Here is a 14,414-nt window from a genome sequence, read left to right as displayed (position 1 = left end):
CTCCAGGGTTGGTTTGTGGTGAGATCCAAGGCAGTGTTCTCACCCCTTCCACGCTCATTCCTCTCACAGTGTGCTGGCCCTGCCCTGCAGGATGCTTTTGTGGTGCTGGCCAGCCCCTCACACACCAGATGCGGATGCAAAGCTGATCCTGAAGGTTTTCCAAGGGAAGTGTCTCCTTTCTAAGCATTGTCCCACAGCCTCCTTCTCCYCACTGGGGTCCTGGGCTTGCTGTCCCCTCACTGCTGCTGAGACTTTGGGGGGACAAGAAGGATTCCCATCAGTTGCCCCCCAAAACCTGCTGCTGGGATGGTGGCATGTGGGTGCTGGAGCTGAGCTCTTTGGGGGAGCACTGAGGTGGACAAGGGCCCACCAGCCCTCCAGCTGGATGGACAAAGCTCCAGGGCATTCCTGCATTTTAGTGCCCATTTGCTTTGTGGCTCCAAGCTGTCTCCATGCTGACAAAATGCCCTGGGAAGCCGTGTTTCTGCCTGTGTAGAAATGAGAAGTGCTCGAGTGAGAGCTGGAGGAGGGGAGGAGGCCACAGGGGCTGTGCCGATGCGTCCCATCATTGCTTCCTCACAGCAGAAAATCCTTTGACCTGCCAGCAGCTGTCATTAGACAAGGAAACACTGGATTTTTTTGACTCTGAAAATGAACTTTAGGAGGATTTTCCTAGTCAAGTGCTTGCTGCTTTTATTTCCCAGTGTAAAATGTGAGTTTTTCATACCCTTTTTTGCTCTTTTGGGATAATGTTAAARCTGCATTTTAAAGCATTTACAACTTGGTGGGCTGTTACTGATAAGAAACTTGTTCCACTTTTCCAATGAGTGAAGACATCTGGGTTATTGCTATTATTATTTGATATAATTTTCAGCCGGGGGGAGGGCAGGACCTGAGTTTCCTATTCCAGTTATAATAATAAGCTGTAAAGAGTTTTGGTTTTAAGTTAATGAGCCTTAATTTGACACATGTATAATGAGAAATGTCAGCAYGCAGTTTGCTTTCTGCCCTCGAGGTAGCTTGTACTACATTAGAGATCCAGTTCACTGTGCATTATCGCATGTAATTTCCTTTTCTTATCAAAGATGTGCAAATCTTTTGAAAGTGCAATTTATATTCTTCCATAAATATTAACAGAGTGATATATTTCWGTGTCTTCAGTGGAGCTGAAGTCTAAGATGTGAAAACAGCAAGCAAATACATGCATCTTTTCCATTTTGCATATAATTTTTAAAATATTAATCTAAAAACTTAATTAAGGTGTTAACTCATGGATTAGAGAAGGTTTTAAGAGATGGAGACAATGCAAGCCTGCATAAATTTTTTTCCCTCTGTTTCATTTCACTAAGATTATATGTACGGCCATTTAATGCTTTGCTTTTCCTTCAGAACAAAATTAATAGATAAATAAGGATTTTTTTTTTTTAATATACATGATCTATAAAACATCTTCTCCAGCAGAAATAAGGATTATTCCCCGAAATGGGAAAYTTGTTTTAGAGACTTCCTTCCTTCTTTAAAATTACTATGGGACTGTTTTCCATTTAACTCTTTCTTGTAATTGTGAGTGAGCTCTAGGCTCTCAGTTAAGATCTTTCTGACCCTTGGAGCATGTTTTAGTTGGCATTTTTAGCAGAAATGTTGTTTCATTAGCTAAACAGATTGTTAGTATCATATCTGTGGGATACTCTTCTTTCYACTAGAAAGTCTGTGGAGATCAGATCAACATCTAGAGATGTGTCTAGGTGGTCCATAGAGATGCCATTGAATTATCCTTGAAATCTCAGACTTTTTTTCTTTATTTTCAGAGAAAACTTAAGTAGCATTTGTTACACAAAGAAATCCTATTACTAGCTCTAAATACTTGCTCATGACTGAGCAGAAACAAGCATCAGAATTCCAGTATTTGAGTATAATCTGTARTGTCATCTGTGTGGGGCAGAGCTGCTTCCAAGGCTGTTTAGCTGAGAGCTTGATTTTAGGATATTTCATTAAATATGTCAAATACCTTGTGAGAAAGGCAATGCTGAAGGAACAGCCTCACTTTAGAGGTGGTGAATTGCCAGAAGCCATTCTGACTACAACATTAATGTTCTTGTTGCAGAGGCATGAAATTCTAGTTCTCTGATTATCTCTAATATTGTTAGTTTAATGAAATAGCCACTGGATTTCAGTTTCCCCTCTGTGGTGCCATTTATCATTATCCTAGAGATGAGGAATGAAGGGCTGTAATAAAAATATGCATAAACAAGGTTTTTYTCTCTATGGGGAAAAAGTGCTCAAAATGTGTAAAATCAGAGCAGAATCAGCTCTGTGTGGTGATGGGAAGGGAAATCTCCTCCTGCTGATGTGCTTCACCCTGTAAATTGAGGAGGAATGAACACAAGCAAATGATAARTTAAGTAAGCCGTGACTCTGAGTGTGGGTTCAGTTATCAGTGAGTTTATCCCACCTGACACCTGCATGCAGATTTCAACCTCCTCCTGCAGGCTGTCCACCTGCCACGGGGGTGGGGACAGCGCCTCRCTTGAAATGACCTCCCAGCAAAGTTTCCCAGGTCCCAGCTCACCAGAAATGGGCCCTGCAAAGGCAGTGGCTGAGGCAGCCTGGAGGGAATGGGCGGAGCACCAGGGCATGGTTCCAGGAGCGCAAACGTGATGCATGTTTGGTACCTTGGCTTTCCTGAGCATCCCCTTTGGCAGCTCCAAGCCCAGGTGCTGCCCAGTCCTGACACCACCTTTGGGAAATTCCTGCTTTGGAGAAGGGACCTGGCATCAAAGGAGACTTGTGAAGAGAAAAGATTTTTTTTTTTTTTTTTCTGCAATTGCTTATCTTGTAATGTTTCCTGCACCCCCCACTTTACAGGATGCTGGTAGAAGTTTCTCCCTGCCTTACTTGCCCCATCAGGATCCTGTGCTGGAAAAACCCAGTGGATACATTCCAGTGGGGTGGGGTACCTGGGGTGRGAGAGGAGGGGGCACTACAGTGGGTCTACCTCCAGTTCAGTGCCTTACACTCACTCACTGCTCGACATGGGCTACTATTACTATTATCATTATTATAATTACTATTATTGTCATTATTGCTATCACTGTTGTTGCTGAAATGATTCTGCTGTCCAGGAATATGACTATTTGTGCTCTCTGCAGTGATGGGCATTCTGGCATGGCCCGAGCCATGTGCAAAACACACCAAAGCAATTTTATTTCCAGGAAGGGTTAAATTCAGGGTTAAGTGCATGGRCAGCCATGAATCTTGGGATCCGAGTCACTCCAAGTAAGTCAGCCAGAGTATAAATTCAACTTTTCAAAGCCAGCCTCTTAGTTTTCTTACCTCTTAGAATTAAATTGGATGCTGGAATTTATCTAATGCACGATCAAGAAGTGCTTTGGAGCAGGGGAAGAAGATGGCATCAGAAATTCAGGGAAGCTTAGATAGTTCAGAGAGGGGGCACTGCAAGTGACAGTCTTTAGGGTGCCTGCTGAGCACGGCAGCAGGGGCTGCTGGACACAGCTGATGGGCTGGCTCTGCTTCCTTCCACAGGCTCCAGAACCAGCTGGATGTACAAGGCAGTGAATGAGACGGCGCTTCTCAGCATCACTGCTCCTGGGAGCATCTATCAAGTAACATGGAAGAAAGATGAGCAAAGGTTGATTCAGCTCAAAAATCAAACAGCTAGACACTTYGTGAACAAGGCGCAGTGCAGGTGTACGATGCAGAGAAATGGGACTCTGCAAATCCAGCGCCTGGTGAAACAGGACAGTGGAAACTACACGGTGATGGTTCATCAGCAGGATGGAAAACTGATGGCAGAAGAAAACATAATGCTCTTTGTCCAGGGTGAGTTTTGCTTTTCCCATACCATTTCCAGCAAGCTGAACAAGACTTGGTATTCTCTGTCTTCTCCTACAGCCTTTTCCTGCTCAATGCGCTCCTTTCTGATTTGGAGTGGGAGGAMTTCTGTAGGACATAGCCTTTTCCTCCTGCCACTGACTGCAGTTTCCCTCTTTTCTCTTGCTCCCATTGATGGCCTCAGATCCCTGGCTTCTTTCTGGAACCCAGTTTGTCAGCACCTAGGCTTCTGCCTGTGCCCAAGTAAGCATTTGTGAGCACATTCACACCAACAGCAGGGTGAGGGTGGTCAGCCCTACTGCAGCACCACAAACAGTGCTGAGGCTCTGAGCTGGGGTGGGACCTCGAGAAGGGGGTTGGGCTCCCAGCATCATCCTGCTTCCAGAAACCTCTGGTAGGACAGCAGGCTCTGTGAGGTACAGCTGTGTCTGATRCACTGTGGGCTTCAGGTACTTCTGGTACTGTTTTATTGGCTCTCTGGCTACTGGTCAAGGTGAGCAATGTGTGCAGCCAACCCCACGAGGAGAACTCAGGAGTCCCCATGGCACTAAATGCCTGTCTTTAGGCAATGGAATCTCTCTCCATTCTTGCTCTAACATACAAAACAACCAGCAGTCATGTTCCTGGAGATAAACCACAACAGGAGTTGAATTTGTGGTGGAAGAAGACTCCTGCACCCTGTCTTTACATAAGAAAACACAACATATATGGAGATTGTGCTGTTCAAGGCACACCTGGGGATTTCAACTGCATGTGTTCAAGGCATGAAGGCAGCCTCCATTCCTGTGCTGCATCTTGTCCAAAGAGATCAGAGCAGCAGCAGCCCAAAGTTTTTGGGGTGAGTAGTGATGATGGGGATGGCTGTTCTGCTCCTTTATGGCTGCTGCGAGTTTTCCAGACCCCTAAGCTGTAGAACAGCATGGGGCTTTTTTTCCCCAATAAGAGGAGAGTTTTGCTCTGTCCCTCTCCAGTCAGCATGCACACCTTTGCCAGCCTCTTGAGTTTGTAGCCACTGGCTGGGATTACAGAAATTATGCCTTATTGAGGCAGCAATGACAGCTGGAATGGTTTTAGCAGGGTTTCTGTGCAGTGGGAGGCCCTGTGTCTAACAGGCTGCTCAACAGTGAGGGTGTCTCAATGCTTTGGGAACTATTTGGGGACTGCAAACAGATTCAGGAAGTCATCAAGGTCTGATGCGTCTTATTCATGTTTTAAGCCACTGAACTGTCATTGGGGTGTCCTTGTTTCGGGTCAAGGTTTAATGCTCCAACCCAGCTGTGTGCTGCATCATTTCTTCTGCTGAACGTCATTTCTGTGCAGCAGAGAGGTGGCATTTCCTCTGACATGGTTTTGGAGGCTCTGTAGTAATTGTCAGGCATTTGAGTAGTTTTGTCAGCCAGGTTACCCCTTGCTGGACAAACAGTTGTTAAAAAGAAGTCTCAATGAGACCCTCACACAACTCCATCACCAGCACCTGGATCTAATGTTTCCCACTGGGATGTTCCCAGTTTGCAGAAGGGGAGTGGGCTTCACAAGGAAAGAGTGGTTGCAGATGGCACAATGTGAACCTTGACTGCATCTGCTACGAGCAGCCCTAACTCATTTTAGAATTTTTGGTCTTTGTAACTTACACTGCCTGTAATTAGAGGTGGCATTGGCAGGTTTTTATTTATCTGGTCTTAAAGGTAGAAATGTTTGGTTTTTTTTTTCCATTTGCTGTCCCAGCCAGTTTCCCCCACTTGAGGAAAACCCTGCAGGCTCTTCTAGCTTTTTCAGTACCACCAGCGATAGAGAAACTGAAACTAAATGGGAGCTGTTTGCAGGGCATAAGAAGAGACAGGAATCAGTTTTGTCTGTCATAACCTCACTGAGAGCTGAAGTATCTGTTTTGTGTTTCCCATTCTGGGTTGATGGGCTTCCATGCTGTGCTGTCGTGCCAGCTGAGTGCTGTTGGTAGCACACAGAGCATCATAAGTAGCTTTTAGCAGTTTTTCCTGCTTTAGAGAAAATCTCTCCTGATGGGCACAGGCAGAGCAGGGCCAAGTTAATCTGCACCAGCACACAGGGGCCAGAGTTGGAGTGAGCTGTAGCTCTGAGTCCCCCCCATCCATCTGTAAATCCAGCTTCCTCCCCTCACCTGCCTGGTGTCCAGCTCTGCTTTACTGGGCTGAATACATAGGTCACTGCATTTTCTTTATTATTGCCTTGTTACCTCTGTTGCAGAAGTCTAATTTGTTCTTCATGTTTCTGTGGTCTCATTAGCTGGTGATTTTGGGTTAATTCTCTGTTCTGCGTCATAATGGAAGCTTTCAAAAGGAAAAATCACGTCACATGTGCCTTCCCTTCTTTTTCAGATCCTGTCCCTCAGCCAGTTCTCCATGTTGAATGTAGGAATAAAAGTGTATCTGCAAAGTGTGAAGTGAAACAGAAGCCTAAGGATGAAGCATTTCTAATAGAACTAACTCAACCCAATGGCAAAAAAATCCAAAAGAATGGAACAGAGTTGGAATGGCATGTGCGGAATTCTGGGACATTCAGATGTGTCATTAAGAACCAAGTTAGTGAAAAAAAGGCTGAAAAAGCAATTAAGTGCTCAGGTAAGAAATCTCTTTTGTCAGAATGTGCTAGGGTGGAGCACACAACCTGATGCAGGCACTGGTCCAGGTGCCAGGACCACAGAGATCCCAAGTTCTCGGTACTCTCAGTACTGTCAGTCTGATTCCAGCACAGTTTTTGGGATCTGATGCTGCTGTGGTAGCCAGGATGCAACTCATGCTTTCTGCCTGGCATTCTCCCGCCTTGTTACATCTCCCTGCTCCCCATCCTGCTGCTGCCTGCCCCACTGCTGCCCTTATGGCATCCCCATCCTAAGGGAAGGGCGACCAAGCCGAGGGCAGTGGGATGTGAGGGGGGGTTTGGTCCTCCCCTTCTCCTGCAGGGAAATCCATTGTGTTTTTCCCCTCTCCATAACCATATCCATGAATGCAATGATTGCCTGATACCCATGGATGTGGATGAGTGCTTTCACAAGGGGAAAATAAGCTGCTTGGACTCTCCAGCCTGGCCTGGAAATCAGAAGAGAAGTGATGGAGAATTTAGCTTTGAGGTTACGTGGATCAGATAAGCATGGCTCAGATGTACCATGGCCCTCCTATTCAGCTGAAACCTCATCTTTCTAAACCACAGATGCMGCAAAAGGACTGAAGGAATTGCATTGTAAATGGGCAGAGTCATGCTGAAAATGATTCAGCAGGAAAAGAAAGTCATCATATGTGTCATCCCCCCACGCTCCCACGTAAAAGTTTTGAAAGTTAGGGCACAAACAAACAACAGATCATACTGGTACGACCCTGGGTGTGGTGGTCAGTTCAAAGTTCAGAATTTCTTGCAGCTTCCTCCTTCTAACCCTACTACCCTATGTGAACACTTGGTCCTGCATTTGACRCCAATCACCTTGAATTTTGACCTTCACAGGCAAAGCACATTTCAGATGGGCCTCAGCTCAGCTAACTTTTCATGTCAGTGGAATTGTATATGAATCTGCCTGGGCTCCTCCTACACTCATCCGGGAGAAACGGGCACAGAAAAGGCAAAATACACCTCGGTGTAACAACTGGMAACTAAAACAGGTGGTAATTTAAGCACAGTGAGCTGGCACGCATGAGTGCTCTRGTTTCAATTTTCTGCAGCACTTGAGGCCATCAGGGAGCAATCAAAATTCTCAGCAATGAGGTGCAGCAACTTTCTGCTGTGTACAGGGAAAAGGCAAAGGGTGGGGTGAATGCTGGTCTGCCTTTACAGTCAATGGAACGAAACACAGAATTCTAAGTAGATGTTGTGCAAGTTATTTCTTTCCATCTAATATCCTCTTTCATCCTCTTAACTAGGCAAGCTGGACCTTAATGTCATCTTAAGCATAGCAGGAGGTGCAATCTTTTTTGTCATCTTTGTGATTTGCCTTATTTATTGTATCAGAAGGAGGAAAGCAAAGAGGCATGAAGATTATGGTAAGTGTTAAAGGGGTTTTATTTTGCCATCCGGCCATCGAAAATGATGCAGCTTCCCATTGACAGCAGCCCTGTGGTCAGGAGTGTGCTCTCTGCCTGGCACGAGCAATAACCTGGTTTTAGCATGTGGTGAATCTGTGCAGATCAGCTGGCATTGCCAGTCTCACCTTCTGATAAATGCTTTGAACAAAGGACTTCTTGCTCTCAAGGCCTTTGGTTTATCTGTGGGAGAAGAATTGCTCCTCTAAAGCTTGGCCAAAGCTACCAGCCATGAGCATCTGTGGGGCTAAAATACACTCAGATATCCTGCCAGCAGATTTGTTTTCATTAAATTGGTACAAAACTGGGATCCTTGACATCATTAGTATCATTTAGGAGCAGTGTAGTGAGCAGGGGCAAGAATAGCTCCATTTTTTTATGTATTTCCTCGAGTATCTCATAGAACTTGTCCTCTCTACAAAACAACGTCCTTGGAGGGCTGGTGACACTGGAGGTCCAACTTGGGGCACATTTGAAGAATTGAGGTTTTCAGTGTGCAGAGGTTTCATCTGTTGTCCAAAATTCACACTTCTTTAAGACCGCTGGAAACASCCTGCCATAGTATTCTCTGAGAATGGGCTCTCAGACTTGGCAGAGAGGCTGCCTGGAATTACACATGGTCTGGGCATTGCTGCTGGTTTGGGTGGACAGAGGACATTGAGCTGCTGCTCAGAAAAGTCATCTGGCCTGCCTGGAAGAGAAAGAAACAAACCTTTAAACAACCTCTGCCAGAGCAGCCTCCCTCCTGCTTTTTCTGAGTCCTGCCTTTGCACACGTAGTGAGCACAATACTGGTACAGTAGTGAGCACAGGCAACTGAGTATTAGTTTACATTATGGCTGTTCTCATCTGAGTGGTAGAGCTTATACTGCCTCAGCTGCGCACTGACACCATATCCTCAGTTATTGGGTCTGGGTTCAGCAAGAATTAAGGAAATGAGTCTGGGAAAAAGAAAACTAATTTTATAGCAATTATTTTAGAGTGACCGGACTCTCCAAAAGAGCTTGCTCTGTGCTTAAGGCCAACTCAGTGTCCCAASAGGTAAATCCCTCAATCCCTAAATTAAGATGGGTGATATTTCAGAAATGATGAGTCAGTGATCAGAAGTCAGCTGGCATGAATTTGCTTCTTCTCTGGGTGCAAAAATTAATGTTGGCAAAAGGGATCTCTGGCTTCCACGTCTCTGAAAATCCCAGCACAGATAATGGCAGGGCAGAATGCTTTGATGCTGCTTCCTGGGGTTAGATCTCTCTTTTTCCCTTCAGTAGCCTTTGAAAGAGRACAGAGCAGCTCAGGCTGGGGGTGTCCATTGATGTCTGCTGGGGCATCCCTGACAGAATGGTTCCCCCAACAGAACGGGCAGAGCTGCCCAAATGCTCCTGGTACCTTGATCTCAGCCAAGCAGCCAAAAGCTTTCCTACTTGCCTCGGATGTGCAGGCAGAGGTTATTTTTTTTGTTCACTGGGACAGCAGGAACACCTGAGAGTGGCAGGTAAAAGCCACAATTTGGCATTTTCTTGCTYGGGCCGAGGACATTTCCCCGCCTGCTTGACTCGTTCTTTGCACGTGCCTGACGGTGGGGTCCTTGTGTTGTTGCAGAGGAGCAGCGAGTGATGCAGATTCTCCAGGACCGGGACAAGGAGATGCGGGAGCTGCCCYCGCTTCCGTCCCACCCCACCCCGAAGCAGCTGCGAGTGCAGCAGCGGCCGCTGCCGCAGCCCCAGGAGCCGCAGCCCCCCCGGCCCCGGCCCCGGCCCCGCACGCAGCCGCGGACTCCCAACCTCCCCAGAGAAAGGCCGTGAACAGGCATCCCGGGAGGAGGGGGCTTGCTCTCTCTGCTCCACCATTCACCGGGAAAAGAGAGTTCCTGACAGCCAGGAGCCCCTCCTGCCCAGCCTTGCGTAATGCTCAGCTATGAAACGGCGGCTTTCATTGCAGAAAATTGGAGAGAGCATCAAATGGAGATGAAGAGACCCAGTGGAGGAGATTCAAGGTGATGAGCATTCACCCCTGTGGCCATTTTTCTTCGAGTGTCTTCGTGTTAGGATATGGATATGGAGCACTGAGCCTTGAAACCCGTGTCTTTCTGTACTTCACTTGTTTTTACTGCACCTTGTTGTCTTTGTGCGTTTTGGATGGGTTACACCCAGAAGATGCTAAAGCTCTACTGAGACAAAATGGACCTAYGGACCTTACAGGGTTTTGTCTCCTGCTACACATTAGGACAGCTCTCTGGCTTCAGCATCAAATACATTATGGACCAAAAAAATAGTTGTATGTAATTAAATATTTGTCTGAAGTTGAAAGAATTTGTGTCATAATGCAGAGAAGAATGCACTGAAAAGACATGGGAGAGCCTTGAAGCATCYGTGTGGGAAAAATCCAAGTGGGAAAGGAATAAGCTTTTCCCTTTCTTCACTGTGTTTGGAAAAGAAACTGTGGGCTTAAACTGCAGCAAGGGAGAGTTAGGTCAGTATATTCATACTTTTTTTTTTTTTTTTAAATAAATGAAACACTGAGATGGATTTCTGGGAGAGCAACTCAGCAACTCCAGCACTGGGGTTTCAAAGGGCAGATGAGACAATGTTCTGCAAAGCCTTCTTTGTTCTACCAAGGACAAACCTGCCTCTTCAGTACGATTTCAGCTCAGTTTTCTGTAACTTTCTGGCAAATAAAACAAATCTTTATTCTCAGCATAAGCTTGTTTGGCTATCTAGACAATTTTTTATTTGTCATAGAAGAGGTCTGGTATCCTTTGGCTTGTGAAACAAGCATCATAAAGTGCCAACCAGTCGGATTACTGGTGGCACTGTCTGAATTGTCATGGCTTTCCATCTCAGAGTCTCCTGCTGAGGCTGAGGGACCTCATCTCTTGATTTTGCTGGTAACACTTCAGGTGTAACCAGCTGAAGGTAGAGAGCTGCTGAGAGGTCTTCCTCCCCAAGGGAGAAGTTGGACTGCAATATCTGCACCTGCATCACCTTCCATGAGCTGGACACTGCTTGCTCCTTTTGGACTTGGGGATGTCCATTGTGCCTCTGCAGGACAGCTGAGGAGCCAAGASAACAGGCCTGGTTTGGAGCAGTGGCTGGATGAGCACTGGCCCGTTTGGGACAAAAGGCAGCACAGGTGAAGGCAGAGAGAGCTGCAAAAGCCTTGGAGCATGAGACATCCAGCCAGCTCGCTGATGTGTCAGGAAGAAGAACCCCTAACACCTCTGTCAGGCTTGCCTGTCCTACACAAGCCAGGGCAAATAAAACAGCCATCCTTTGTTCCTCCTCAGAAATCTGACTATTTTTATCTTCTGCTATAAGGGCGAGGAGCTGACTTGCCAGGAAAAGGAAGTCTCTGCCTCCTCCAGAGCTCAGTCATTTCACTTGAACTCCAGGCCCAGCCCTGGGAATGCCCCTTGCTCTCACCTGAGCTTTCTGCAGCTAATTTTCGGGCTTTTGCTGTTTAAAGTTGCATTTCGTAAATGTTTCATGCTTTATTTTGTACCATACCAYATGCTATATCCCTATACTGAATGAATAAAGAGGAGCCTGGGTGCAAGGGAGCTTACTTCACAGCTGTGCTTTGACACAAAGGAAGCAGCACAAACATTGTGGTCCCTGAGCTACAGAAGAAGGGATGGAGGAGGTGTCACAGCACCCTTGAGAGGTGCTGGAGTGCCAGGAGCTGTTGGGCTCAGGTGGGTGTGGGTGAGCACAGCTGCTGTGCCTGTYCTGTGCTGCCAGAGCTCTACCAGTGCTGCTCTGTGGTTACAGGTGTGGGRGTCCTTCCTGGAAGAGAGGGAGGGTTACTGGGGCCTGAGAAAGAAGATTTATCTCGATTGTGTGGATTTACACCAAAACACAGTCCTTGGYAGGCAGGCAAGAAAATGCTAAAGCAGAGAGTGTTGCCAATACAATGGAAAGCTCATTTATGATTGACTCCTTTTTCTTTGATAGCCACCATTGTTTTTGTGATGTCTCAGGGACAAGTATTGTCCATTGCAGCATGTCAGGAACAAACACGAGGCATCACAAAAATGACGATGATCATCAATGCTCCATGATATGCATTCAGAAAAAATGCTGACTTAGCAAGTTGGCACCAAGCAGAATCTCACTTTTCTGAATGTGTGTCATGGAGCATTCAAATCTCAGACTTTTATGCTGTAGTGGATGTTTCAGTTCTGGAAAATGAGCTGACACTGGGACCTAGGAAACAACAGGATGTGCTTGGCTGTGGTGGTTCTTGCTGTAACTCTTCTTGGTTCTTCTTTTGTAGATGCGCCTACCAGTGAGTCATGAGATGAGGTGTTTTTTCCTATTCTTCTTAAGGGGAATGAGATGATGGTGTGCTGGGCTTATCCTTGTCCATGTGGTGTCTCGTCCCCCCTGTCTGGAGAGCTGCAGTTTCTGCTGCCTGGGTATGAGCAAGGATGAGTTTTGCCTGGTGCTGTGCTCCAGATCCAGTGCTGAAGGAACGGGAGGGAGGTGCAGCCCCATGATTCAAGCAGGTCTGTGCAGTGCTGGGTCCTGCAGCACTCATCAGATGGGCAGACTGAGCAGGCACCCAAAACAGCAGTGGATGGTTCTATAGAAGATAGAAATCTCTTATCCCAGCATTAATCCACAGGAAAACAGTAGCCCTTRCTACCCAAGCTTGGCCTTTCCAGTAGCCAGAACCTGCTTGTAGCTCTCCTGGTTTTAGCCCATCCTGAGGGAGGTTCTCAGGCTTCTGGCACAGGCAGTGCTGGGGACGCTTTATTTATGTTTTTTTATGAGCCTGTAAAAGGTCAAGTAAGGAAACCACAGCTAGTAATAGTTTCTTGAGACGTTTGCCAAAATGATGCAATGGGGAAAAGACACTGCTTTTGTCCTTATTCTGCAACAGATTCAGGTRCTGATGTGGAGAGAAACCTCAGAAGGGACCATGCTGTCCATCAGCTCCCTCCCCATTCTGAGAGACAGATATGAAATTCCCCTCTGCTCTGCTGCAGCTGMTCACCAGAACTGCTCTTCCTTTGTGAGGGGGAGCTGCTTTCTCCCCAAGAACAGCAGGGACACAGGTGAAGGAGCTTTCCCAAAGCAGGACATGACTGCTGCWTCCCTGGACCTTCTAGTGGAGCCAGGAAGGCGTGGAAGGGAGCTGTGGGCAGGAAAGAGCAGGCACATGAGGAGCTACCTCATACCATGATGGGCAGTAAAGCATCTGCCAGGGTTTCCAAGCTGGGATTTAGGGGCAGAGGAGGAGAGCAGGGATCAGCTGAGCGGGGCCAGTGAATGAGCCAGGCTCTGTGAATGTAGCACCCAGGACAGCAGGGCAGGAGGAGAGGGACGGACAGGCACAGGAATGGCTGCTGGAGAAGATGAGCTGGGTGACCAGGGAGAAGGATTGGACTCAGATAACTCTGTCACCCTCACAGTCCTGGTGTGAGGCTTCTCTTTCCGTGCAGAGCTCCCCACTGCAGCACAATTCACTCAGGCCCTGAGCTGGGTCTTGGGCAGGTCCCCCTGCCTTGCTGCATCTCTGCTTCCCTCTCCTTTCTCCACCTGAGGCTCAGCTGCCTTGCTTTCACTTGTGTGATGCTTCCCACCATCGCTGTCTATTCTGGCTTTCCTACAAAACACCCACTCTGGCTGGTTTATCTTTCTTCTTTGAACAACACCTCGGGACTCTACCTATGCACACGTCAGCCTAAGGGAGGAGAGGGGACTTCCATGGTGTCCTTGTGGCTTCAGAGCATGGTTCTTCACGTCCTGAGAAGCCCTTCTTTGGGTTGCTTTGCTGTTAGCTGCCTTTGCCAGCACCATCAGGAATGATTCCTGGCTCTGGAAGGAACCTCTTTGCTGCTTTCTGCCACGGAAAGTGCACAGCCTGCATTTTTTGAGTGTCACCGGGCACACGGTGGGCCCCAGGCTCAGGGCCCGTGGTGCTGTCAGGCCATGCCAAGGTGGTGTTTGACCCTGCCCAGCTGGCTGTCACCACATTGACCTCAGTCAAGTGTCAGAGCCTTGCCTGCCTTTGGTTTGGTTCTGTTGTTCGACAGTGGCTGCCTCAGATGCATCCGAAATGCAGTTTTGAGATAGCAGGAAGAGATAACACCACAACAGAGACGCTCATTGGTTCCATTTCCCATGCGCTCTCTCTGCCTACATAAAAAAAAAACCCAGCGGGCAAGTGTTTGGTGCTGCTGCCTGGCCTCCCACACAAATACCTGCTTTCATTCCAGCCCTTTTGTGTGGCAGGGGGCAGGCGAGCAAGCACGGTGCAAGGGCAGAGGGAAGCARGGAGAGATGTGCTGGGTTTGGTCACTGCTGACCCCGAGAGGAGCGGCTCGGACACAGCACTGCCCATCCCCGCAGGCATCCCCCAATCCCATTTCTGTGTTTGCCACCCCCTGGCTCTGCACCAGGGACATGGGGACGGGCAGCAATGCTGGTGCATTTGGACAACCAGCCCTTGTAGGGCCGCAGGATGCAATGTCGGGCCGCTGCTCTCGGCAGCTAGTGTTAGGCAAGCCCCTCCT

General features: G+C 47.6%; 1 protein-coding gene across 1 annotated transcript; it reads left to right on the top strand.

The window, feature by feature from the left end:
* The first annotated feature begins 597 nt into the window (after positions 1 to 597).
* On the top strand, positions 598 to 10,391 carry CD2 (CD2 molecule). Its single transcript, XM_057389912.1, has 5 exons — positions 598 to 712; positions 3,544 to 3,840; positions 6,207 to 6,449; positions 7,740 to 7,859; positions 9,497 to 10,391. The coding sequence occupies exons 1-5, from the start codon at positions 652 to 654 to the stop codon at positions 9,697 to 9,699; spliced, it is 924 nt and encodes a 307-aa protein (XP_057245895.1). The 5' UTR covers positions 598 to 651; the 3' UTR covers positions 9,700 to 10,391.
* The last annotated feature ends 4,023 nt before the right edge of the window (positions 10,392 to 14,414 follow it).

This window comes from Malurus melanocephalus, unplaced genomic scaffold (assembly GCF_030028575.1).
Source record: "Malurus melanocephalus ecotype Western Australia unplaced genomic scaffold, MMel_1.1 scaffold_21, whole genome shotgun sequence".
Classification (NCBI taxonomy): domain Eukaryota; kingdom Metazoa; phylum Chordata; class Aves; order Passeriformes; family Maluridae; genus Malurus; species Malurus melanocephalus.
Note: the sequence above shows the minus strand (reverse complement) of the source record. Positions and strands in the feature narration are given on the sequence as shown.